Source organism: Oncorhynchus keta, chromosome 34 (genome assembly GCF_023373465.1).
Source record: "Oncorhynchus keta strain PuntledgeMale-10-30-2019 chromosome 34, Oket_V2, whole genome shotgun sequence".
In the NCBI taxonomy this organism is placed as follows: Eukaryota; Metazoa; Chordata; class Actinopteri; order Salmoniformes; family Salmonidae; genus Oncorhynchus; species Oncorhynchus keta.
The window spans coordinates 15,239,203-15,266,627 of record NC_068454.1 but is presented as its reverse complement, the minus strand read 5'-3'; the positions used below and the strand labels follow the sequence as shown (position 1 = coordinate 15,266,627).

Below are 27,425 nucleotides of genomic sequence, written 5' to 3'. Positions count from 1 at the left end.
AGATCAGGACCTAGCATAAAGACAACTCAGAGTATGCTATTCTGTTCTTCTGAAATAGACTACATTTTCTTCATAGTGTGCTTCTTTAGACCTGTCTAAAATAAATCATGGACTTATTGTGGAGGTGTAGGCTATATTACATGGATTTATTAGACTTTTTAAAATGTAGATGTTTCAACAGTCTGCATCAATGTGTGGGAGCCAGGAGATGCTAAACGTGTTTATGTTAATTAACAACCAATTACCGTGAGACCGACAGTTATTTGCTTGACAATCACCGGCTGACTAAATGTCATGACTGCCACAGCCCTAGTCATAGCAGGAAAGAGGGTCTGGGTGTGTGTGCGCGCGTGCGGGGCCAACTCATTTCCACATGGTAGGTCTGATCCTATCCACTCCTCCCTGGCCCCACCCCTTCCCTCTATCCTTCTTTACAGTCATCTGTCAGGGCAATTGCTCCCTCTCTCCATCCGTCCACCCTCCCCATCCCGTCTTTAAGGACCAAACTACACACTCTCCGTCTCACACAGACACACACATCCCCCTCTCTTTCCTTCTATCTGGACATCTTTGAGGAAATGTGAGGACACAAAAAAGAGAGAGAAAAGAGAATAAAGGAGAAGACAAAACGCGGACCAGAAGAGAGCATAGGAGGGGGAAAGGAGGGGGGTCACTTTATTGGATGACAGTAAAGGAGAAGGAGTACCAGACGCAGTAGCACAGCCAAGGCCTCACCTGTCTGGTCCATCAGTCCTGCAGGTACGTCGGCCTGTCTATTAACTGGTCTGGTGTTAATCCAGGATGACAGACAAAGTTAGACCAGTTAAATGGTCTGTCTGAACACTGGCTTTGTAGACAGAGTTGCTCTCATAGAAATAGAACCTCCTCCGGGCTGGTCTGCGGTTTCCCTGGGCCGGTCTGCGGTTGCCCAGGACCGGTCTGCGGTTGCCCTGGGCCGGTCTGAGGTTGCCCTGGGCCGGTCTGCGGTTGCCCTGGGCCGGTCTGCGGTTGCCCTGGGCCGGTCTGCGGTTGCCCTGGGCCGGTCTGCGGTTGCCCTGGGCCGGTCTGCGGTTGCCCTGGGCCGGTCTGCGGTTGCCCTGGGCCGGTTTGGATAGAGCTCATTTTAGCTGCTGTTTTATTCTCAGTTCTAAAAATTGTGATTGTCTGCTTCTTAAGTTTGACTGCCTTCATACTCTTAACACAGTCGATGTATGAGGATCCGAGTGTGTGACTGAGTGTGTGAAACTGAAGTTATGCCCTTTCTTCTGTCTGGTGCTGGGAAACACTCACCAAACACCAGTCCCTGGTTGACTTTGAATAACCCAGACTATGTAGAATAAACAATGAACCAAGAACTGTATGTCTAATGAGTGCAGAGAGACAAACCCAAACTCTAAGCCACAAAGACCCCCCTGACAACCGGTCAAGCAGTATCAGTGCATGTGTGTGTGTGTGTGTGTGCTGAGCCAATTCAGCGAGTGTGACTGATTTTAGGATTATGCTGGAGGTCAGGTTTACCTTGACAAACCAAACACTATAACGGCGGGGGTCTAAAAACAGGAAAGGCATATGTGTGGGGTGGGTGTGTGTGTGGTGTGTGTGTGTGTGTGTGTGGGGTGTGTGTGTGGGGTGTGTGTGTGTGGGGTGTGTGTGTGGGTGGGATGGGAATTTGAAATCATTTCACTATTCAAATAACATGTCAATTTTTCAGATAAATGGATAGTCGAGTTTGACACGGGAGGGAGAGAGTAGCCATAAAGACTCACGTTAGTTAGACAAACCTGTAGATGCCATAAGTTACCTATCATTCCAGCTGGTAGTGCCTGCCTTGACAGCGTCAAATCAATGTTAAAAAAGCTAGTTAAGATAGCCAGCTAGCTAGTTTGCCATCTAGGCAAAAATGGTTACTGATTGTTCAATGCACTTCCTATCCTAGTCTACAACAAGTCCATTTAGATGAAACAGCCTACCTGGTGGGTTCTCATTGTAGCTCCTCATGTAACTTCATTCTGTCATTTTAATTCCATCTTGCATTGATTAAAGATCTCCCGTGTTGCTGGCTACACATGGGGCCACTGACTATAGACAGCGCGTGTCAAAACTACATTCAAAAATGTTGTTTCATTGAATTTCCAAAATTCATGTGTGTACCAATGTCGCATAGATTTCATTTATTTAGACAATGCTTTTTCATTGTTCAAATAGGCCTATGAATATATATATTTTTTTAATGAATACTCTTGCAAGTATTTGAATACTAATGTCCGTTCAAATATTTCGACTTTGAATAACTGTGACCATCTCTAGTAGAGGTCGACCGAGTATGATTTTTCAACGCCGATACCGATTATTGGAGGACCAAAAAAGCTGATACCGATTCAAATCGGACAAGTTTTTATTTATTTATTTGTAAAAATGACAATTACAACAATACTGAATGAACACTTATTTTAACTTAATATAATACATAAATAAAATCTATTTAGCCTCAAGGTAAATAATGAAACATGTTCAATTTAGTTTAAATAATGCAAAAACAAAGTGTTGGAGAAGAAAGTAAAAGTGCAATATGTGCTATGTAAGAAAGCTAACGTTTCAGTTCCTTGCTCAGAACATGAGAACATATGAAAGCTGGTGGTTCCTTTTAACATGAGTCTTCAATATTCCCAGGTAAGAAGTTAAGTAAAAAGGTATAAAAAAAATTGGCATATTGGCGCCCAAAAATACCAATTTCCGATTGTTCTGAAAACTTGAAATTGGCCCCAATTAACCGGCCATTCCGATTAATCGGTCAGCCTCTAATCTCTAGGTGTGTGTGTGTCTGTGTGTGTGCATGTTTTAAATGTGTACCTGTGTGAATGTTTGTGTGTAGTATGGACAGTAGGGGAACTGAGGGCCTCGGTACAAGGGATACATTTCTCCCCCATGGAACAGCGAAGAGATCAAATTTCCCTCCAGAATACCTGGAGGTGACTCTAGGAAAAGAGCTCTATTAATACAACATTCTAACGCTAGAGCACACTATGCTAATGCTACTGGACTGATTTAAAGCCACTAGCGAGGATGCTATCAATGATCAAATACATGCAGTACATACTATAGCTACACAACTACTGTAGCCTAGTATGTAAATATGCTAATACAAATACATAACAGCTCACAGAAAGACCAACATTTCCATAAAAAGCAAACATGTTTCTTCAGATGCCCTTTAAGCCCCGCCAAGGGAGAAACAAGCTAGGGGAAACACTGCTAGGCTGTGTGTATGTATGCCTGTCTGTGTTCTGTTCTTGTCAAAAAGTACCGACGGGCATTGGGCACATTAAATCCCTCATTTACACAGAGTGACGTGTGAACAGTAAAAATACCCCCAATGATGCATCACACAGAGGTCGCTCCTAAAAGTCACTGCCATTTTGGGACCAACCTGGGCCCATCCCGCCACACACACACACACACACACACACACACACACACACACACACTTCTAGGCCAGTCCTACCAAACACACACAGGTCGTCCAGGCTGGAAAGGTTAAAGGTCAGAGGGGGGTGATAATTGGCATCCTTCTCTGCCATGTCATGTTGCTTATTGGGACATCCCAAAATGACACGGGCGTAGTGCCCTAAACACCCTCATTAGAGAGAGTTAGAGAGCCTATTTTACACCTAGGACCACATTCTGACCCCAACAACACCAGAGACAGAGAGAGAGAGACACAGATCGACCGAGACAGAGAGAGGTGAATAGAGGAGAGAGGGGGAGGGAGGTGGTATGTGAAAGAGAATGGAGAGCAGAGAGTTGGTGGACAGGGACAAATGAGACACACTGCCCAAGTTCCTTCCAGACAATATCCTACAGAGTTGAGGGGTAGGGAAAATGACCCACAGCATTTGAGGCATTTAGCAGACACTCATCCAGAGACGTACAGTAGTGAGTGCATCCATTTTCTTACTTTTTTCATCCTGGTACCCAGTGGGAGCCCTGGCGTTGCAAGAGCCATGCAGCCACACGGGACCACATTAATGCCCTCATTTCCTAACCCCCCGATCCTCTCTGGTCAGACCAGATGGTTATGGGCTGTTCTGGTCACAGATAAGGCTAACAGGTAAATGAGTTCACAGGAGGGAGAGACAGGGATCAATGGAGATGCCTGGTTTAAATGGGAATCAATAATGTTAATTGGTTTTTGAGATGATCAATAGATTGAGGCAGAAATCAGCTGAAACCAGACAGGCACCATGTTGTTCACTGGGCACTGTTTGTAAAGTCATGGTCAAATCACGGGCTGGTTTTGAGTACTGTATAAAAACCAGGTGGGCTCTTGAAAATACACACACACCAAAAACACGTGCACACACACACCAAAAATAAACATGCACACACACCAAAAAAACATGCACACACACCAAAAAAACATGCACACACACCAAAAAAACATGCACACACCAAAAAACACGTGCACACACACCAAAAAAAAAAACATGCACACACACCAAAAAAACACGCGCACACACACCAAAAAACATGCACACACAAAAAACACGTGCACACACACCAAAAAACACGTGCACACACCAAAAAAAACACGTGCACACACCAAAAAACACGTGCACACACACCAAAAAAACACGGCAAAAAAACATGCACACACACCAAAAAACATGCACACACACCAAAAATAAACATGCACACACACCAAAAAAACATGCACACACACCAAAAAAACATGCACACACACCAAAAAAACATGCACACACAGCGTGATTATCCCTGCGGGGCAGATAGTGATTAAGAGCTTTACTCAGGGCACTTAGGCCTAACAGGGCTAACTATTAGTCTGATTAAAGATACCACTCAGGCCTGCAGGATATCAACCGCTGTGTGCTTGTGCGTGTGCAATTTCAACACGATTAATCTCACTTGAGATGGTATATGCTTAACTTTAACATCCATTAGTAGTGGACGAGGTGAGTAACCTCCTAATACAATATAAATCACCCTAAGCACCTGCAAAAGAGGTGTATAAAGCCTAACTCATCAACACAATTCCTTTTAAAGCATCTTTCAGTCTTCCACTCTCCTGGCTAGACTACAAGTACACAGCTGCCAGGTAAACTGGGTTTGTTTCCTAATGCTACATTACCACTGAGCACTATGATATCCCAGGCCCATTTCTCATCATGTTCACTTTGACCTTTCAGGTCAGCAAAATCACGTTTCCGTGTTTCAGAAATTCTAGATTACTTTTTTAAATCAATTTGAAGTGGTTAAAAATCTATACTTCATCCCAGGTCAAGTAGAAATGCAGTCCAGAGAATATATTGATGACGTTGAGACCTGTTCTTTCTTCCTCCTTTAGACACTATTGAACATCCGTTATTGTTAAATCAATAGTGAATTTAGCGCCCTACTGGCAATGTAAACAACCCTTTTAAGTGTCAGTGAGAGATGTCCGAGATTGAGAAAACGTGTTTGGAGAGATTCTCTGCTCATGAGGTCAAGAGACATTTTCCTCCCCATTTGAAAAAGGGTAAACCATTTGACTATTTTTATGTAGTTTAAGGGTATAAATCTAATGTTAAATGGAATGTTAGGAAGTGACAAGTTTAGGAAAGGGGATAGGCACAGGTTGTAGACTGTGAAATGGATCAACCACAGCCTACAGTCTATTTAGTACAATGGATGATAAGAGTTCCCTCATCACGAGTGTCATCCCAGCAGAACAGGCCAAATGCTGCCCCCTATTGGATTGACCAACACATTAGCTCTCACATGAGACAGATAGTAATGAACTGGAGCAAGCCTTTTAATTCAGGCAAGTGTCAAAACATCCCAATGATTTAAAATGAATAAGAAATATACACAGGGTACCAGTACTGCATATCGACTGATGGTACTTAGTGTATATAGTTATTGTTACTCAGAGGCTGCTGCCTACATACAGGCTTGAAATCACTTGCCACTTTAATAAATGGATCACTAGTCACTTTAATAATGACACTTTAATAATGTTTACATATCTTGCATTACTCATCTCATATGTATTTACTGTATTTTATACCATCTATTGCATCTTGCCTATGCTGCTCTGTCATTGCTCATCCATATATTTATATGTATATATTCTTATTCCATTCCTTTACTTAGATTTGTGTGTATTAGGTAGTTGTTGTGAAATTGTTAGATTACTTGTTAGTTTTACTGCATTGTCGGAACTAGAAGCACAAGCATTTTGCTACACTCGCATTAACATCTGCTAACCAAATGTGATTTGATTTATTCCTAACGTTATTATTTTTCGATCGTTTCTAATTTTTGTCTCTCTGCATTGTTGGGAAGGGCCCGTCAGTCAGCATTTTACTGTCCGTCTACTACACCTGTTGATTACAAATCATTTGACAAACATTTGATTTGATTTACTTATATTTTCTTAGTAAGACAGTAAGGCAGTTATAGAACACATACTTTAGTGCACAAAGTGTGTGTGTGTAGCGTCATTTGGTTCTCTTGCCCCCTCTCGTGATGTAACATCCAGGATAGTTAGCCTTGGGGTTATTCACAACACAGGGGTACAGAATCATGTAATCATTGACCTGTGATGTCAGAGCGGTTGCATGTGATATCCATGTGTCTGAGGGCCAAAGCACATCTCTGAGCGCTCTCTTTCCCCCTGACAGATAGTGTGTGATGTTTAATATCACTCCAGCCTGTCTCTATCAATCTCTATAGCACTCTGATGCAATGCCAGAAGAATCTACAATCTGATGGCTGTGAATGTGCAAACCTGACGACCTTGCAAGCACACACACACACACACACACACACACACACACACACACACACACACACACGGTTCCCCTATCCAGAGATTGTACGAAGCTCTCTTGACAGAAAGTCAGTGTTTATTTTGCAGCAGAGGACACACCCCATTTTATATCCTCAGTCCAGAATGTAAACGACATGTCATTACATCACAATGACCTTCAAATGGACTCTGCTTTTCCATGTTACAGTGTTGTGGTTGACAGGCCTATATCCTGTATTTCTACAGTCTGAAAGAGTGGTTTTAGGTCTGTTTAAAGCCAAGAGACTACACCCAGCCAAGAAGATAACCACTCAAATTGTAAAAATATATTACCCACTGAGAGGGCAGTTCTGCCAAAATAAGAACAATAAATAACGCACATTAAGCTGATGGGAAGTTTGGTATGCATCAGTCATGAGAGTATGTGAGTGTAGCACTAGCCATGCATGTGTGAAACAGAGGCCAGTAGTTGGAATGCTCCAAGACCAGAAACAGGGAGACAAACCCCACAAAGAAAGAACTGTTTCATAAACGGTAAAAAGCCTATAGAATGTCTAACCATTCTAGTAGTATGAGACAAGTAAAACCTACACAGCAAATCTGTTGTGCAAGGTGACTCATCGCAATGGCAGCAATTTAGTTCATTCCCATGAATTGTGATTGTTCTCTCATACTGTTTCTAAAAGGTAGTTCACAACATTCACCATAGACAATTCCTGGACTGTACCCAATAGATCCATTTCCTCCTCACTTTTCCTTCATGCACGCTGATCTGAAAGAATTGGAATGCTGCGGGGGATATAGTGGAGTTGACCTATCAGTGGCCATGAAGGGAGGGGGACGAGGATGGCCAAGCGAAATATGGAACTTTCTGACAGCAGTTCAAAAACAAACGCCTCAGAAGACGGAGAGGAAGAGGATGTTTAAAAAAGGATTCTCTGGTGGGCGTGTCATTAGATGCAAACAGCTATCACCGGTGCAAGCCCACTGTTTAATGTTAAATATTTGGAAAAACTGTATTGCTCATGACTTGTTCCTCTGGTCCAATTCCATGAAGAGGAGATTGTAAAACTTCATATCTTTGAAAACTGCCTCACCCCCGTGATTCCATAAAACCTTACTTCTCTGGGGGCCGCTGAATACGAACTTGTCAGCTAACATGAGTGAACATAGCTTCAGTAATTCATGCATTGAAGGCAAAGACACAACCCGAGACTCCCCTGCATCCTATTGATTAACCACATTAATAGGCATTAACAGCTCTTCAACACATGACTTCATAAAAGGTCAACAGGGTTCAGCTAATTCATGTGCTGTGTTTTTCCATCAGAGCTGAGCTTTACGGCTTTGATCTCAGTGGTAATGGTTGGCTGTCTGAAACCTAACTCGGACTCATGTCACTAATAGTGTTTTACGATCAGTAGAAAAGCGTAAGATAAGTTGTGATGTAATCTATATTGTGCTAGGTGTATGGCACAGAAACGTTGCCTAAATAATTGTACACCAACTTATTTGAAGTTGATTCAAACAATGTCATGTAAACAAGTCATGCAGGATGAAAGTTTCCTAATCTGCATGACTGCAGCAAATGTTCACTAAACAAGCAAGAATGATGGAATTGTTGGGAGAGCCATTATTTTCCCTTTGTTGTGTTGGTTGTGGGTAAGCGAGCTCCTGGAACAAAGACTGTTGGGTTCTAGAAATCCTGCTCCTGGAACCAATAATGATGTTGGGTTCTACAACTGCAGCTGGAACTAAGACTGTTGGGTTCTAGAAATCCTGCTCCTGGAACCAATAATGATGTTGGGTTCTACAACTGCAGCTGGAACTAAGACTGTTGGGTTCTAGAAATCCTGCTCCTGGAACCAATAATGATGTTGGGTTCTACAACTGCAGCTAAGACTGTTGGGTTTTAGAACTCCTGCTCCTGGAACCAAAGGAGTTGTTGGGTTCCAGAAATCAAATGTGTTGTTGGGTTCTAGAACTTCTGCTCCAAACAGGTGATCTACTGCACACTATTCCAATATGTCCGACACGTTTACTAGCTCTCTATAAAAGCAGAAAACTGAGACACCAAGAGAGAAATAAAAAGAGAGAAGTGAAGGACTCTCCTGCTGAGAAAGAGGTAACAGACATTTTCTAACAGATGAGAGGTTAGGGGAAGGTGATGACAGCCTTGTTCCATTTTTAGAGGAGCTGAGCAGAAAACTGACAGAGGGAACCAACTCGTCCATCCTCCCTCGACAGTGACCACAGTAGGGCATAATCTTGACCATGACAGCTACAAGTAGCCACCTACACCCCAAAACTCCTATCCCCCAACGTGTACGCCAGGGCATAATCCTGACCATCTACCAGTATCTACTCGAGGATCGATAACACTCTTCCATTTAACTCTAAGGTTGTCTGAATGTTTGCACATTCAGTTTGTTTTTTAACTCATGCACCAGCTTGGTAGGACTGAGGAAGCAGAGGTAGAACTTATTGTGATAAGTCTTACAACCGGGCACGCCGTCACCTACACATCAGCTTTTATAAAACACTGATTTAAGGAAAGTTGATGTGTGCCATCTTAACCCTGGCACGAGAGGAGCGGGACAGAACCTCAACCTGAACCCAAGCCTCCCATAACAGGTGGGTATTAAATCGGGGTATTGGGAGGGAATTGATAGCGACAGGCTGGACAAGCCAGGCCTTCTCTCAGCCTTTTATTAATGGTTTATTAAACATGTACTAGACCTTTCCTTGGTTAATTAGTTTAAATGGTTACATAACAGGGTTCAGAACGTCAGTGAATAAATGTGCATTCATAGACTGAAGTCATGCTTATATTAATCAAGCTTTAAGATGGTATTTAAGATGGCAGGCGAGTGGTGAAAGTGTGTGTGTTTCACCATGTACAATATTAGAGTTATTTGAGGGTTGGGTGCTGAAAGGGTGTGTACACGTGACCATGTTTTCATGATTTTGGATCCCGGGGCAGGCTGTAGAAGGGGAAGACCGGGTTGACGCGGGCAGCTCTCCGTGGTTAAGAAAATAAACCAAGGAGCCAATGGGCATGTGGCGTTGCCGTTCTGTCTGCCAGGGGAAAGCCCTCAACTGGGTCCGTGACGAACACAGACACTGGACATGTATTGGGCTGAACTTATACTTAGGCGTTTGTTGTGTATGAGCAAATGAGTCTGCATTTGTCTAGAGATTAAGCGTATAGGCTAGGCTATAAGCCGGAGTGCATATCTGTGAGTGTGTGTCCTGTGTGTGCGTGCGTGCAGAACTCAGCTGTGTCTCTCATCATTGGGCACAGGGAACACAGAAGTGCACGTGTAATGGAAAGCAGGATGGACAAGAGAACATGAACTAGTCCACGTGAAACACAGACCGGGCCAGCAGATAGAACATCATTTCTATTAACATACCCTGTTAAAATATTCAGCTCAAAAACCCCACACACATCTACTGACAATGTAGGCCTATGCATGTGACGGTTGCTTGTGCAGGCCTCAGCCTGGTTTGTGTATCCTCCTAGATGGTACCTGTTCACTCAGTCCATTCCCTTGGTAACAGAGATGGAGTGTGTGTGTAGAGCTGACACGGTCATGGAATTTCAGGTGTCGGTGTTTGGCGTATCTCGTACAACGCTGTGTACTACTCCCTTCACAGAACAGCGCAAACTGGCTCTAACCAGATGATGTCCTTCCATACAGGCATGACATGCTGGAGTGACGCTTCTATTCAAATGTTGTTGATCAGTAGGCTAATGCCCCAAATGGAAAGCAAACACTGTCATCTGTAGCACCATAGTCTCCACTGATCAGCTAAAACAAGCTTAACCTCTTGCTCCTACCTGACACGCAGGCGTCCCATCTAGACATCTGGAAATGCAAATGCGCTACGCTAAATGCTAATAGTACTAGTTAAAACTCAAACGTTCATTAAAATACACATGCAGGGTATTGAATTAAAGCTACACTCGTTGAGAATTCAGGCAACAAGTCAGATTTTTAAAATGCTTTTCGGCGAAAGCATGAGAAGCTATTATCTGATAGCATGTAACACCCCAAAAGACCCGCAGGGGACGTAAACAAAATAATTAGCATAGTCGTCGCTACACAAACCGCACAAATAAAATATAAAACATTCATTACCTTTGACCATCTTCTTTGTTGGCACTCCTAGATGTCCCATAATCACTATTGGGTCTTTTTTTTCGATTAAATCGGTCCATATATAGCCTAGATATCGATCTATGAAGACTGTGATAAATGAAAAATAATAGCGTCTTATAACGTAACGTCATTTTTTTAAATTAAAAAAAACTTTCACAAAACACTTCGAAATACTTTTGTAATGCAACTTTAGGTATTAGTACACGTTAATAAGTGACCAAATTGATCACGAGGCGATGTATATTCTTTAGCTGTCCGTCTGGAAATAATGTCCGGTTAAATCTCAACCAAAATATCCGGTCGGAGACCGGAAGATCTGCGCTGCCTTGCGTCTGTTTGACCAAGAAACAAATAGTAGGCAAATGACAAGACTCTAGACATCGTGTGGAAGCTGTAGGTATTGCAACCTCAGCCCCATTAAATGTGGTTCACCTTTATCAATGGGTTCAAGTCGCGCATGGATATATTTTTCCATTTTCAGTGATCAGATTTTCCTGCACTTTTCGATGAAACGCACGTTCTGTTATAGTCACAGCCGTGATTTAACCAGTTTTATAAACATCTGAGTGTTTTCTATCCACACATACTAATCATATGCATGTACTATATTCCTGGCATGAGCAGCAGGGCGCTGAAATGTTGCACGATTTTTAACAGAATGTTTGAAAAGGTAGGGGGTAGGAGTAACAGGTTAATAAAGTCATGCATGCACACAGTTCTATTGAATATGCATTCACCTGTATTGTGAGTATGCCTATGCCATCTTGATTGACCCAGTTTATCAAGAGATTTCCCATTTAAATAAAACGATTACCATTATGTTGTTAGATTGATTTTACCAAAGTAAAATGTATTGTTTGATTTTAAATTAATACATATATGGCTGTCTCTGGGAAATGTCATCAACATTGGCATCCTTGACCAACCCCCCCAAAATGTGGTATTGTGGTACCCAACAAAATCCCTATCGGTAGTTCTCTAATAGGTGCTATAGTTACCCCCAGGGCCCCACGTTTCACGTGTGCCCTGTGTGTGTGCGTGTGCCCTGTGTGTGCGTGTGCCCTGTGTGTGCGTGTGCCCTGTGTGTGCGCGTGTGTGTGCCCTGTGTGTGTGCGCGTGTGTGTGCCCTGTGTGTGTGCGTGTGTGTGTGCCCTGTGTTTGTGTGTGCGCCCTGTGTGCGCTGTGTGTGTGCGCTGTGTGCGCTGTGTGTGTGCGCTGTGTGTGCGCTGTGTGTGTGTGTGCGCACTGGCATTTGCGGCTGTGAGTCCTAGGTTGGAAGTACTTGCTGTTAGAATGGGACCTCATTAAAGGCTTACTTTATCATTCCTTCCATCCCAGTAAACGAGTGGAGCGAGGGAGGCCAGAGGAAATGAAGGCCAGATATCTCCATCTGTCTTAGTAGTCGATAAGGAGAGGATAACAGCTTAGACAGACAGCTGACACACACACACACACACAATTGGATGTCACGACTTGTTATTTCTATACCTTTTTACATTGTAATTATTTGTGTACTTGTTTGACATTTTACTACATTGTTATGAGCTAGTAACATTGGCATTATGCTGCACCTGCTAGAACATCTGCTAAACTGTGTATGCACCAATAAACTTTGATTTGACAAAATCACACACAGACGCGCGCACACAGACACACACACAGAGACACACACACAAAACCCCCTTTAATAATCAGTCTACTTTGGCTTCCTCTTTCAAACAACCTTATTGGACTGTTTTGATGACAGCAGCCGTAGCCTACATTCCTACTCCCCCATTCTTGTGTTGTTAGGACATCAGACTAATCTTTCACTGCTGTGTAACTCTGGAAACTCTTGTCCTGTTTATAGTGTATTTGTGTACGTGCGTTAGCGTGTGTTACCAGGCCTAACTGTGTGCATGCGTGTGTGTTCTGTGTATGAGCTCACCTACTGGCTCGCGATGTGCGTGACCCTTAAATTCTAAACATAGAATGCTTTGGCTGGGTATTAGGATGATTCTCTCAGATGCTTTAATGTTACTCCTTCTAAATGAGTATGTACAGACATACTGTTGGGCCTACTTGATTAAAAGGATATTCTGCGGTTGGACCAGCATTGTTTGCCGTTGCTGTAACCTGTTGAGAACACACATCCACACACAGAGAGACAGACCGGCAGTTCATATGGTCTGTAATTAAGCCCTTGGTCAAGCAGACAGCCAGCCCCCCCAGTCAATTATGTGCTAACAGAGAAACTATAGATGGCCTGAGAAACATAAGCAAGCATGCTTGCCTATCTTTTAAGCCCTGGGCGGCTGGTTATGACTACGTACCTCACTGTTTACATCAGCTGTAATAAAAAAGTCATTAAAGCTGTAACTGATACACACAGGCACTAGTTCATTCAAACAAGGCCTACTTGAGTGCACAGCTTCAAATGAAACCTCTGTCCCCGTCACTGCAATAACCTCCCTTTACTCTCTCCCTCTCACACTTCCTCTCCGTGTCCCTAAATCTCTCACTACCCCCCTCTCCCTCCCAGGTGCGTCCCCATAGCAACAGCTCTAACATGGCTGCCCGGAACGGCTATGGTTCACAGAACTTCGTGGCCCACCTAGACCCTCTCATGGGCACTGTCCTGAGGGACAGCATGGGAGGAGAGAGGGGGAAAGACCTGTCCAGGGATGACCTTGTGTTCCTCCTCGGTATAATGGAGGGAGAGCTACAGGTGAGGACAGACCAGTCCTAGTGTATCTGGACCTAGGTTTATAGAAGTGGAGTTAACCTATTAGCCTGATCCAGTCATGACCGCTGCGCTCTGTAAGCTCACCAGATCAGGATGGTCGTACGAGGCTATAGCTCAGACAAAACCACAATTTGGTCAAATCCGTATAAAGTAAAAATGTGAGTCGTACATTGTTTCCACTAGATACAACAGCCGCAAAGTCAAAATTGGCTATGGCGTACAAATGAGCTTTTTGGTCTTAATTTAAGGTTAGGGTTAGGAATAAGGTTAGCAGTGTGGTTAAGGTTAGGTTTCAAATCCCATTTTAATAAGAGAAAATGTAGAAAGAGGCAAGGTTTATGATTTTGTGGCTGTGGTAACCGTCATCCATCACGCATTGACGTCATCACTGGGACATTTGTTCTAAACTTTGAGCCCAGCTGTATGTGAGCTGTAGAGACAGAATGATTCAGACTAACAGAGGAGCCTATTGTGACTGTCTAAAACCATGGGTAAAACACTCTGAGACATGCCTCACAGAGCATGACAAACACAGCCTACACCACAGCTATAAAGGACAGATTTTCTCCTTCTGTTGGGAGTCCAATCTCTTCATCTCTTTCATTCTTCATCCCTCCATTTTTATTATATCTATCCATCTCACCAGGCAAGAGATGAGGTGATCACGGTCCTGAAAGCAGAGAAAATGGATCTGGCTCTGCTGGAGGCCCAGTATGGCTTTGTCACCACAGGAGAGGTGCTTCGAGCCCTGCAGAGAGACTCACTCCAGGACCAGGCTTCTGAGGCCCAACAGCAGGATGTCTATGAGAAACCCATGGCTGAGGTAACGGGCTATAAACCCTATTTCTATTAAAGCCATCAGTCAAACTTAGGAGTGTGTATGCTTTGAGCCAGGGGTTTGCAGTAGATATAGCGAATGATAAACCAACCAACATTTAACCCATTGACAGTTTCAAACGACACAATGAGAACCACAGTGTTTTAAGTTTAGCCTAGTCTTCATGTCCGTCTCTCGCTCTGAGTTAGCTGGACCGGTTGGTGGAGACGGGGAACCAGAGCTACAGGCGGATGCTGGAGCAGCTGCTGCAGGTGGAGCGTTCCCATGGTGGCGCCATCTGTAGGCTGGAGGAGCAGGACCAGCAGCACCACGCCTTCATGCAGCGCAGCGACGACCTCACCTGCCTACTGGAGCAGGACCGTGAGAGGTTCGTGACACTGACCAACCCCTCGCTAACTAGCACATTTTAGTAATATTAAGTCAAAACAAGCCACTTAGGATTCCCCACATGGCATCTTGTCATTTGTTGCTAGCTATCTGACCATCCAGAGTCCCTGCACACAGAGTCCCTGCACACAGAGTCCCTGCACACAGAGTCCCTGCACACAGAGTCCCTGCACACAGAGTCCCTGCACACAGAGTCCCTGCACACAGAGTCCCTGCACACAGAGTCACTGCACACAGAGTCACTGCACACAGAGTCACTGCACACAGAGTCACTACACACAGAGTCACTACACACAGAGTCACTACACACAGCCTTCTGACCCTTTGAAGTGCATGCATCGTTTTCCTGACGTTGTCGTCAGCTAACCAGTCTATCATTTCTCTACTTGATCTCTTCCAAGAGCTCATTCTAGGCATAGGACAGGCAAGAGGACAGGGGTTGTGTTAATGCAGAATTATGCCTTTTTCACACATAAAAAAATATCTTGCTGCGTTTTGTAAACACAGTTCTAAAATGCTTCTTATTGTAATTTCTGCTCGGCATCTAACTAATTTTGTGCTTGTCGCACTTCTCTGCTCACATAACTTAATGAATGGTTATTCTACCAGAAGACAGCGCTCTGACTGAGCTGTACACTTTTCTCTGGTAAAATGCAAGATTAACTTCAAACTAAACATTAGGAAGAATGTAACCTGCTACATTTCCTATGATAAACACTATAAATATGATTACCATGCATTGTTTTTTCATTCAGCTTGTTCACTTGTGGCTGCGAGCCAAATAGTGTTGCACTTCTATGATCATCTGATGAAAATGAAGCTTTGTCTTCCTGATGTGTTGCACCAATGTATTTTCTGTGAATGAAAACTAGTTGCATGCCCCTGATCACTCTATTGAATAAAAACACGTTCAATATAAATATAGGTGAAACTGTCGAAATGCAGATTTGCGCTTTGAAAATGCAGATTTCTGAACTATAACTTGACCCCTGAGGTATAAAGGGCTTATCTCTCTCTCCCTCATATGCAGGTGTACTGAGAACATTCTAAAAGAGTGAGATCACACACTCTTTATTTATTTTTACATTTTACCCCCTTTTCTCCCCAATTTCGTGGTATCCAATTGTTTTTAGTAGTATCTTGTCTCATCGCTACAACTCCCGTACGGGCTCGGGAGAGAAAAAGGTCGAAAGCCATGCATCCTCCGATACACAACCCAACCAAGCCGCACTGCTTCTTAACACAGCGCGCATCCAACCCGGAAGCCAGTCGCACCAATGTGTCGGAGGAAACACCGTGCACCTGGCAACCTGGTTAGCATGCACTGCGCCCGGACCACCACAGGAGAAGCTAGTGCGCGATGAGACAAGGATATCCCTCCCTAACCCGGACGACGCTAGGCCAATTGTGCGTCGCCCAATGGACCCCCCGGTCGCGGCCGGCTGCGACAGAGCCTGGGTTCGAACCCAGAGTCTCTCGTGGAACAGCTAGACCATTGCGCCACCCGGGAGGCCCCACACAGGCACTTCACAATGCTTAAATGCAATCTGTCATGTTTATCTTTGATATTAGACACTCCTTCAATCAGACCATCTTTACTGCATTACTTATCCTCTCGGCTTCTCTCCCTTTCTAAAAATAAACAGGCTACTCCCTGACAGAGAGAAGGTTGGACATCGGGTCTGTGGCACTCTCAAACATTACAGCAAGAGACAAATGTCTACACCTTGACAAGAGAATACACATGGTTGTTAGTGCTGGAGGTGGAAAAGTAAATACTGGAAGTAGGAGATGACACTGAGCAGGGAACTTATCTCAAATTTAAATCTGCCCTTCATCTCTCTTGCTCTCTTTAATCATCACTCAATCCCATCTGCTGCGTAATTAACACACTGATCTTAAGTCTCTCTCTCCCTCTCATAATATTCAGTGCCTCAGTGAGGAATGTCTCCCACTCATCTCCTCTTAAAACTCTTCCTCATTCTCTCAGTTCATCCACTCGGGGGTTCAAAGATATCCACTTAATATCGGTCCCCCCTTCCCTCCCTCTTTCCCCATCCTCTGGAAAATGAAAGAGATGTGTTGGGCGGGATCCAGATGTTCATACCGTTTCTGTACCATACTATCCTGAGGCCCCCCCACCGATAGTTTCTGTACCATACCGGGGTATCCTGAGGCCCCCCACCGGTAGTTTCTGTACCATACCGGGGTATCCTGAGGCCCCCCACCGGTAGTTTCTGTACCCCCTGAGGCCCCCACCGGTAGTTTCTGTACCATCCGGGGTATCCTGAGGCCCCCCACCGGTAGTTTCTGTACCATACCGGGGTATCCTGAGGCCCCCCACCGGTAGTTTCTGTACCATACCGGGGTATCCTGAGGCCCCCCACCGGTAGTTTCTGTACCATACGGGGTATCCTGAGGCCCCCCACCGGTAGTTTCTGTACCATACCGGGGTATCCTGAGGCCCCCCACCGGGTTTCTGTACCCCGGGGTATCCCACCGGTAGTTTCTGTACCATACCGGGGTATCCTGAGGCCCCCCCACCGGTAGTTTCTGTACCATACGGGGGTATCCTGAGGCCCCCCCACCGGTAGTTTCTGTACCATACGGGGGTATCCTGAGGCCCCCCCACCGGTAGTTGCTGTACCATACCGGGGTATCCTGGAGGCCCCCCCACAGGTAGTTTCTGTACCATACGGGGGTATCCTGAGGGCCCCCCCCACCGGTAGTTTCTGTACCATACCGGGGTATCCTGGTAAACAACATTTACCATGTTTCAGTCGATATTATGGAGTTAATTTGGAAAAAAGTTTGGCATTTTGATGACTGAATTTTCAGGGTTTTTGGTAGCCAAACGTGATGTACAAAACGGAGCGATTTGTCCTAAAATAATATTTTGGGAAAAACTGAACATTTGCTATCTAACTGAGAGTCTCCTCATTGAAAACATCCGAAGTTCTTCAAAGGTAAATGATTTTACTTGAATGCTTTTCTTGTTTTTGTGAAAATATTGCATGCTGAATGCTATGCTAAATGCTACACTAGCTATCAATAATCTTACACAAATGCTTGTTTTGCTATGGTTGAAAAGCATATTTTGAAAATCTGAGATGATAGTGTTGTTAACAAAAGGCTAAGCTTGAGAGCTAGCATATTTATTTCATTTGCGATTTTCATGAATAGTTAACGTTGCGTTATGGTAATGAGCTTGAGGCTGTATTCACGATACCGGATGGCTAGAATCAAGAGGTTAAATCCGTGCTGGATTAGACACCAAACAAAATGTTTTGCTTGCTCGTCCCGAGAGACTGGACACTGTAAACTTGGCTGAGTCGTCATGGAAACAGCCAGCTGTTCTGTCCGTCCAACATGTTTATGCATCCATCAGCCCCGCCAGTAATGTGTACGGGATGTAATGTGTACGGGATGTGGGGATCTCTCACTGCAAACTCAATCTGTCGGTCTAAACTGCTTGGTTCATTCAGATTACCACTAGTATGATCTAAGATATTGGTTAATGACTTGATACAGGCAAAAAAATGTGTATCCATAGTCTGAACTGCTGGGCTCATTCAGTTGCCTTGCGTAGAGGACTCTGAGGACAGGCTCTGGACTGTACCAAGCTCAAAATACACAGTCCCAAACCACGCAATAGTTTAGTCACAAACACAGAGCAGTTCTAAATCACAAGTGAACAACCTGTGGAGAAGTTTGGCATGAAATGACTAGATGGAGAGTTGGATCTAATTAGGAAGAGAGCAGATTAGAGGCATTTAGGACTACAGGGAGCCCTTGACAGGCGCAACACTGATGCAGTAAAAGCCCAGATACACACCCACTGCTGACTAAGGACTACTACCACTGGCAGGGACAAAAGACACGTACATATAGATAATTACAAACAGATACTGCATTGTACTGCATTGTACAAACATCTATCGGTTTCATAAAAGTCACAAGTGTTGTTTAAAAACCATTCTGTCCAATCGCCTGAGTTCTAGTATTATGTTAAGTAGAGTGGAAAACACGCAGCTACGGCAGTGTACGATAACTAGTGAACAGCAGTTCACTGTGCATATCTGTTCAGCCTTCTAAATGACCCTGGAAAGGGATCAAGTGCTGGCCAACTGGTGAACTCATCAACCGTGGTTCAAAACAATTCTCTAAATGTCTAGAAATTATACCTCTCAAACAGTGGAAAGAAGGCGAGAGATCTACAAAGTATTCAAAAACAAATCCAATTTTGATAAACTCCCCTATCTACTGGGTGAAATACCATAGTGTGCCATCACAGCATGAATATTTGTGACCTGTTGCCACAAGAAAAGGGCAACCAGTGAAGAACAAACACCATTGTAAATATATGTTTACTTATTTTCCATTTTGTACTTGAACTATTTGCACATCGTTACAACACTGTGTATAGACATAATATGACATTTGAAATGTCTTTATTCTTTTGGAACTTCTGAGTGTAATGTTTACTGTTCATTTGTATTGTTTATTTCACTAGTGTTTATTATTTACTTCACTAGCTTTGGCAATGTTAACATCTGTTTCCCATGCCAATAAAGCCCTTGAATTGAGAGAGAAGGCAAGAGACAAAGAAGAGGGAGAGAGAGAAAGACAGAAAGAGAGACCAAGAGAAAGAAGAGAGAGAAAGACAGAAAGAGAGACCAAGAGAAAGAAGAGGGAGACAGAAAGAGAGAAACAACATGACAAAATATAAAAAATATAAAAACAATGAGTGTCATTTATCCAAATTTGAAACCCTTATTCAAGGTTTCAAAGACCTCTCTGATGAGAGTAGGCTACCCGTCCTGTTGGGGGAGGACAGGTTGTGGGTTGGCAGCACACTACATTGCTGCCTGCCATGTAGTTGAGGGACAGTGTCTGACAGACCAATCAACCTGCATGTCCTCTACTGTATGCTTATTGTTGAATGTATGGTTATTTTGGCCCTTGGTTATTGTTACTGTTGTCCCGTTGACCATTTAGATTCTTATTATTTTCATATTGTAAATATCCAAAGTAAGCTTTGGCAATATGTTCATTGCAACGTCATGCCGATAAAGTAAATTGAATTGAGAGCGAGAGCTCTTCTCATAACAGGCCTATTACGAGGAAGCCATGTTTGAGGGCTTTCCTGGAAATGCCTTTGAGGGCTCCAATCATCCGTGTAATTGTGGACAGGCAATGACGGAGCCAGACCCTCCTTGAAGGGAAACAGGACCCCATTAAACCCTGTGCTTAGAGTTAGTGGTCCTCTGAATACTTTCAAAAATACTTCCTCCCTTCCCTCTTCCTCCCTTCCTAGGATTTATATGTGTCTCGATCGGCAAGGCTTCAATTACATAGCTTTCTCCTATTCAGTGATGTCAGGGTGTATAGGCTACTTCAAGGAAGGAACAACGTCTTCCTGGAGTATTTACAGGGCTGTGGATTGAATGAGGAGCACTGTCTGATCCGCACCTAATTCCTTCTGTTTCCAAATAATTGCTTATGCAGTACTCTTTAGGTAGAAACAGGAGTGTTTCCCTGACCATGAGGCCTGAACAGGTAAAACGCCAGGGCTAATGGTCCAGGCAAAGTTTTACAGCAACGGGTTATAGAAATCAAATGTAAAAAGCTCTGTCTCTAGCGAACACACATAGGAAGCAACAGTAGTAACACAACATCCAGTAGTTCCTACCGTCAGACTAAACTACAACCTGAAAGAATCATGGCTATTACAGCGTTGTAGCATACTGGAATTGGAGCCACATGCTGCTAATCAGATTGGTCCACGTTTAATGGATGTCACATGAGCGACTTCCTCGTGTGTGTGTGTGTGTGGGGTCAATGGCCAGAGTTTTAGTCCTATGTTGACTAATTCGCAAACATACACACTCACCAACAGTCCCTTCTATAAATAGTGACATCTCCAGGGAACTGGGGGCCTTCAGCCGGTTTTGGAAATGCTTGTGTGATGACGGCATGTCACAGGGGACATATTTCACCCCCCCCCCTGTAAAAACAAAAGGGAGAAACATCCATTTCCTTCCTAGATTGAGTGTTTAGCCACAAAGCTGTATTCCTCTAGAGCAACAGTTCCCATGAGGAACAGAGAGCACTCCTAGAGTGAAGGAAAAGCAGCCAACAAGTGCTCAGCATATGTGGGAACTTCTTCAAGACTATTGGAAAAGCATTCCAGGTGAAGCTGGTTGAGAGAATTCCAATAGTGTGCAAAGCTGTCATCAAGGCAAAGGGTGGCTACTTGAAGAATCTCAAATATATTTTGATTTGGTTAACACTTCTTTGGTTACTACATAATTCCATGCGTGTTATTTCTTTGTTTTAATGTCTTCGCTATTATTCTACAATGTCAAAAATTGTAAAAATAAAGAAAAACCCTTGATTGAGTAGGTGTCCAAACTTTTGACTGGTACTGTGTGTGGTGTGCACAGTGTATTTTCTGTACACGTGCGTGTTGTTCCTCGGCCAGGGTTCCTGAGGAGAAAGCATTTCTGTACACCTATAGAACACCTTTTTTGGATTAGAGCTGCCATAGGCCTCACAATGCATCTGTCCCATATATTAGAAAGAGAGGGTGATGGAGAGAAAGAAACCATACCCCCACACACACACACACACACACACACACACACACACACACGATTGCAGACCTATGATGTCATTCCTCAGTCAGGTTATCAGGCTCAGCGGCGAGCACAAACGTGTAGCTCCACACACACAGCACTGTCCTTACTGTACTCTACACTAATGTGAGCATTGCCAAGTAAGAACTTGTTAGAACTGAGATGGAGTGTGAGGTCCCTCTATCATTCATTCTCTCTCGGAGTACACTCTTCCTCGGTCCTTCCCTTCAGCCTCTGGCATGGCTGCAACATGACCTCATCTGGAATGGGCTGATATCCAACACACAAATATATATGTTTGAATACAGAGATAAAAAAGTAACAAACATGACAAACACACATCTTTCAAAATGCATTCACAGACACACACACACACACACAGGCTGTCAGAGCCCCTTATAAGGTCTTGTTGATGATGTAATGTGCTGTAGGGCTGTGCTGTCTGGCTGGGAGTGTGTTGAGAACACATCTCATAATGTTAGTTTTCTGCCTGGAATGCCCACATTGCGAGTAACGCCGGGAAGGAGAGGTGGGTGAGCTGAGGGAATAGGAATTGATCCAAGACGTTACAGATAAGGTAGGACTAAACCCAGATGAACTAAGAAAAATGCTACAGAATAGTCCCTTTAGTGTGTATGAGTGTGTGAAATTGTTTAGCCTACTTTTAGGTTCCGCAAATTCCTGCTAAAATTACAAGTAATTATTTAGCTATCCAGTGATGGATTTAGTTCTGCTCTTATTAGCCTACACATAGCCTAGATGTATGACACAAAATAATGGTAACATGCTAAATTAGGCTTAAAGTATTTGTCAAACACACAAATTAAATTGCACCCATACATTTGACTTATCAGACAAGTCTAGGAAAAAAGACAACAAGTCTAGAGAAAAGGTAGCCTATAACAGTAATACAGCTGCTAAATCATGATCAAATATTCCTCTTCATTGATATTACTAGAAATGATAGGCTACATTAGCCTACATATTCACACACAGACACAAAATGTTGAGTATGGTTACTATCACTAATCACACTTACCGGTAGAGCGATGAGCTAATCCCAAACTCAGTTCACATATCCCACAACGCTCCCGGCATGGATTTTACAGCATTCCGAACCATGTTGGGGATAAATCATTTGGGAATGTTCAGTGAGAAGATGTGCCAAGTTGAAACGTATTAAGTTAAATAGCACTAATAGAGAACAGCATTCAGTTTTTCCATGAAGGAATCCTGTAAAAGTTCAAAATGAAGGGTAAACTTTGTGACCAGTTTGTCTAGCTACTGTAGAATTAGGCTGTGTTTTGGGCCTGTGTGTGTGTAAGAAAATCCCCATTGAGTACTGACAGTTATCAAGCTCATTAGCATTTCTGTACTGTCGTAAAACTTATGACATGCCAAGAAAATGCTCATAAAAACAACCCCAAATATTTAGAGAAAATAAACTACTAAATTGCATTGCAAATTAATCAAACATAATACATAATATAATAATAATAATAAATGCCATTTAGCAGACGCTTTTATCCAAAGCGACTTACAGTCATGTGTGCATACATTCTACGTATGGGTGGTCCCGGGAATCGAACCCACTACCCTGGCGTTACAAGCGCCATGCTCTACCAACTGTGCTACAGAAGGACCATCAATGCAAGACCTCACAGAAAACGTCAGAACTCCTCAATGATGTAACTCCGCACGCTAGCCCTATAGAAACACTATAGGCATCCGTAACCACAAGACAAAAAATGAATATGAAATTAATGTTTTAAAAAATGTCAACTTGCATCAGCTTTGTGCATGCTAATGTCAGTGTGTGTGTCTGTGCATCCATGTGTAAAGTGCGTGTATATGTCTAACATGTTTATGCCGATGTGTATGGTGAAACCTGGAGGACTTTGTAAATGTAGCCAGTCTGTAATTGCCTGTGGAACAAGGGAGAATTCCTATCAGAGTAGGTACACACACGGGCTGGACAAGATGCAGTAGAGAGGGTACTAAGGGGTAGAGGAACCCCTTAATTAACCAACAGCTCCCTGACCAAGCACCATCTGTGACACCAGTCAAAACATCCTTGTAAACACAGGGCCGTGGAGGCCGGAGGCAAATTAGATGGATAACATGCAGTTGTCCATCTAGGAACAGAGTTTGATCCTAGAGAGAGCACGGAGGGCCGGGGAACAGGGAGGAAATTATGTCTCCGTCAAGGACATGGTATATTTCCTGTCTGAACGTTAGCTCACCAGCTCAGTAGTGTACTGTAGTAGACAGAAGGAAAATAGTGTGGGAGGACTTCCACATTGGAAAACATTACATTCAGAGACAAATGCAGGCAGCCATTGTCTTAATTGAATGTAAAGGCTTGTAAACCTTGAACAGAAGTCTAGTTGTAGACGTTTAAATATGTTAGCCTAGATCACTAAGTTAAACCACACATTTCAATATAAACTACATTTTGTTTGTCTCCCTCTTCTACAGGCTGAAGCTGCTGCTCATCCAGGAGAAAGCCTATAGGGAAAGAAAGGAGGAAAAGAGCGAGAAAGAGGTCTCTGCTTTAAAGGAAGAGCTGACTAAACTCAAGTCTTTTGCATTGTTGGTCATTGATGAGCAGCAACACCTTACAGATCAGCTTTCACAGCAGAGCAAACGTGTCCAGGAACTGACGGACATTGACAGCCACGCCCAACAGGAGCTAAACTCCATCCATTCCAGGGCAAAAGAGCAGGAGCTTAAAGTAATTTGCTTGGAAGCAGAGTTACGCGAACAAGCTTCCCACTCCCACCTCAACCAGGAAGCCATGATGGCCAAACTGGCCAATGAGGATGCCCAGAACCGACAGCTGCGTCAGCGGTTGGCCGTCCTCAGCCGAGAGCTGGATGAGCTGGAGGGGACAAGGAGCGCCCTCAAGAGGGCAGAGGAGGAGCTGCAGGAGCTGAGGGATAGGCTAAGCCATAGGGGAGAAGGGTGCACAACAACCTCTGGCTTGCTCTCAGAAGTGGACCAGCTGAGAAGGAGAGTGGTGGAGATGGAAGGAAACGACGAGGAGCTGATCCGCATGGGAGACCAATGCCGGGACCTAGACCGCAAACTGGGGAGGGAGTCCAGTCAGAGCCGAAGCCTGAAGGCCGAAGTGGACAAGCTGAATGATCGGATCAGTGACCTGGACAGACTGGAGGAGGCTCTGGGAAAAAGCAGGCAGGAGTGCAGTGCACTGAAGGGAAGCCTGGAGAAGGAGAGGGCCAGCACCAAGCAGCTGTCTGGAGAACTGAATACCCTCAAGGTGCGGGTGAGGGAACTGGAAGTCATCGAGGGCCAGCTGCAAAGATCAGAGGGGGCGTTGAGACTGGACTTTGCCAAGTTGAGAACACTCACAGTGGTGTTGGTTGAAGAGAGGAAGAACATGGCCGAGAGAGCCAAGCAAACAGAAGAGAAACTCCAGGAGAAGAAGGATGGGAAACTGCAGGCTGAGCGTGACAGCGTGTCGACAGCCACAGAGAAACTAATTGAGGAGAGCCGCAAGGCACTGAGGTCTAAAGCAGAGCTAGAGGAGAGGATTCAGAGAGTGGCAAAAGACCGGGACGAGCTGCGGTTGAGGCTGAGGGCAGAGGAGGACAAGAGCGGGGGTCTGCAGAGCAAAGTTAGCACCATGAAAGAGATCATTCAGGTCCTGGAGGTCAAAGGGGGGGAGTTCTGTAGAGAAGTCAAGATCCCCCTGCTGGACAACACTAACCACTGCTACCAACAAGAAGAGAATAAAGTCAAAGAACTCACCCAGGAGGTAGACAGACTGAGCAGGAGACTCGTGCAGAAGGGAGTGGTGGAGGGTGAGCTGATGAAGGCCGAGGAGGACTTTGATTCCCTGGAGATGAGGTGGTTCAAGGAGCAGGAGAGAGCCAGGGCCCTGGCAGTGGAGCTGGAGGAGTCCAGGAAGGAGGTCTCTAAGTACCAGTTGGCAGAGAAGAAGGAGAAAAACCAGGAGCACCTCCTCCTCAGTCGACTTCAGGAGGAGCAGGTCAGGTCTGTCCTCCTCAAAAGGGAGGTGGAGGCTCTCAAGGAGAAGGTCCAGTGGCTGATGGGGACAGAGGATTCCATCTGTCGAGTGCAGATGGACAGCTCTACCCTGCAGAAGAGGCTGACCCAGCAGGAGGTCAGGAACAAGGAGCTGGCCAGAGAGATGGAAGGACTGACCCATGAGCTGGACAGGTACCGGCGAGTCAGCAAGAGCCTCCGGCCCGGCATGACTGGTCGACGCTTCTTAGACCTCCACCTGTCCACCAAGGAGGTGCAGACGGAGCCCGCAGACACCCTGCCACCTGACTACAAGAGCCTGACTCCGCTGGCGCTCAGCTGTAAACTGTATGAGGAGAACGATGGAGAGGACCCAAATCAAAACGAGGATCTTGACCGTAAGTGCAACTCGCCTCCGCTAACAAGCATTGAAAGCAGTAATGTGAGGCTATTCAGCAAACTTTCACCTAACGACAAGGACAACCCCCATACCATTAACGGCAAATTGTTACAGGGTAACTTTGTCCAGAAAGGAGATGTGACGCTTGCACACACCCCGGGGCAGTCCTTACACATCAAGGTAACGCCGGACAATGGGCATAACATGGCCACACTGGAGATCAGCAGCCCCACCGCCGACAATACCACATCCTATACCAGCACCGCAGTTATCCCCACCAGCGGAGCCCTACCAAAACAGAGATTCACCATCATCCCAAACGCTACCATCTCCCCAGTGGCCAGAACAAAGAGCTCTCTGCCCCCAGAGGGATTTGGCAGCCCTGAAAGAGCCCTCTCCCCTCTCACCATGACCCCCATCACTGTAAACTCCCCAGACTCCTCCAGGTCAGCGTCACCTGACTACACCGGCTCTCCCATCCAGATGGTAACAGTCAGTACTGGATCGCTTGAATCCAGTGAGGTCATAGGTCAAGCCATGTTTCATGTGAGCCCGGAGAGGCGGAACGGTTGGCAGCTCCAGAGGTCTAACAGCACTGGTCCCAGCGTCATCACCACAGAGGACAACAAGATCCACATCCATCTTGGGAGCCCCTATATCCAGTCGATTAACGGTATAACTCAGAGCCAGTCTGGGGGACCGTACCACACCCCCGGACAGGAACCAAGGACGCCAGTACTGACCAATGGCTGCCACATCAAAGGCGGCAGCAAGATCACCAGTAGCGTCACCATAACCCCTGCCAACACCCCTGTCGCACGACCCTCATACATTACAGTAAGTTGCCCTTATGATTGAAACGCCCACCTCCATCCAGCCTCTAGTGACCTAGCTTCCCTTAACCAACCCTGAGTCCCTTTCACCAGAAAAGCAACAGAGCATCAGCCCTAACCAGCCTGTCTGAACAGCCACATCATCATCATCATCATCATAATAAGTGTATTGTTACATAACTGTGTGCATGAGAAAGCACTTATCTAATCCTGTCTGGACTCACACCTGCACTGAATGTGAAATGGTCACCTAAATCTATTCAAGACTACTACTTACAAATATAGCCTCCCACATTTCTGATATGTGCATTTAATAATTCCCTATACCTTGTTACATTTAACCATTAAAAACAGTTTGGTTTATTTTGTTGTTTCCACTGTTGTCCATTTACTAAAGGCCATTTCCTAATTAATATGTGACTATAAGTCTAGGATATATTTATATTACTTAGCCTAATTAACAAACATGGTTAGCCTATATATTTTCTGATGAGTCTCATTCACTGTGAAATACTTAAACAATGACAATGTTTACATGTGCACCAATATCCCACTATCAATCGGGATACTTAAGTATCCCGTTTTTGAGTTGACGCATATAAAAATCATCATATCCTGGGGC

The 27,425-nt window shown here is 44.5% G+C and overlaps 2 protein-coding genes across 4 annotated transcripts in view; one reads left to right on the top strand and one right to left on the bottom strand.

Annotated features, from left to right (window-relative positions):
- The window catches only part of cmss1 (cms1 ribosomal small subunit homolog), a 54,249-nt gene that overhangs the window by 11,571 nt on the left and 15,253 nt on the right, over positions 1-27,425 (bottom strand). Inside the window, exon 1 of one of the 2 annotated variants that reach the window (XM_035749420.1) lies at positions 20,818-20,925. The exons of the other annotated variant lie outside the window; for it this stretch is intronic. Within the exon in view, the coding sequence (XP_035605313.1) occupies positions 20,818-20,902 (85 nt within the window). The 5' untranslated portion in view covers positions 20,903-20,925. Of the gene's footprint in view, positions 1-20,817; positions 20,926-27,425 lie in introns of those variants that run through there. 2 annotated transcript variants of the gene reach the window in all.
- Positions 507-27,166, top strand: LOC118366767 (filamin A-interacting protein 1-like). 2 transcript variants are annotated; one of them, XM_035749422.2, is made up of 5 exons: positions 507-759; positions 13,496-13,681; positions 14,346-14,522; positions 14,726-14,904; positions 24,041-27,166. In XM_035749422.2, the coding sequence occupies exons 2-5, from the start codon at positions 13,523-13,525 to the stop codon at positions 26,826-26,828; spliced, it is 3,303 nt and encodes a 1,100-aa protein (XP_035605315.1). In that variant the 5' UTR covers positions 507-759; positions 13,496-13,522; the 3' UTR covers positions 26,829-27,166. The 2 variants fall into 2 exon arrangements, 1 of the variants encoding a protein (XP_035605315.1); XR_008089852.1 differs by lacking the exons at positions 507-759; positions 13,496-13,681; positions 14,346-14,522; positions 14,726-14,904 and adding an exon at positions 21,932-22,139 and having other exon boundaries at positions 24,041-24,190.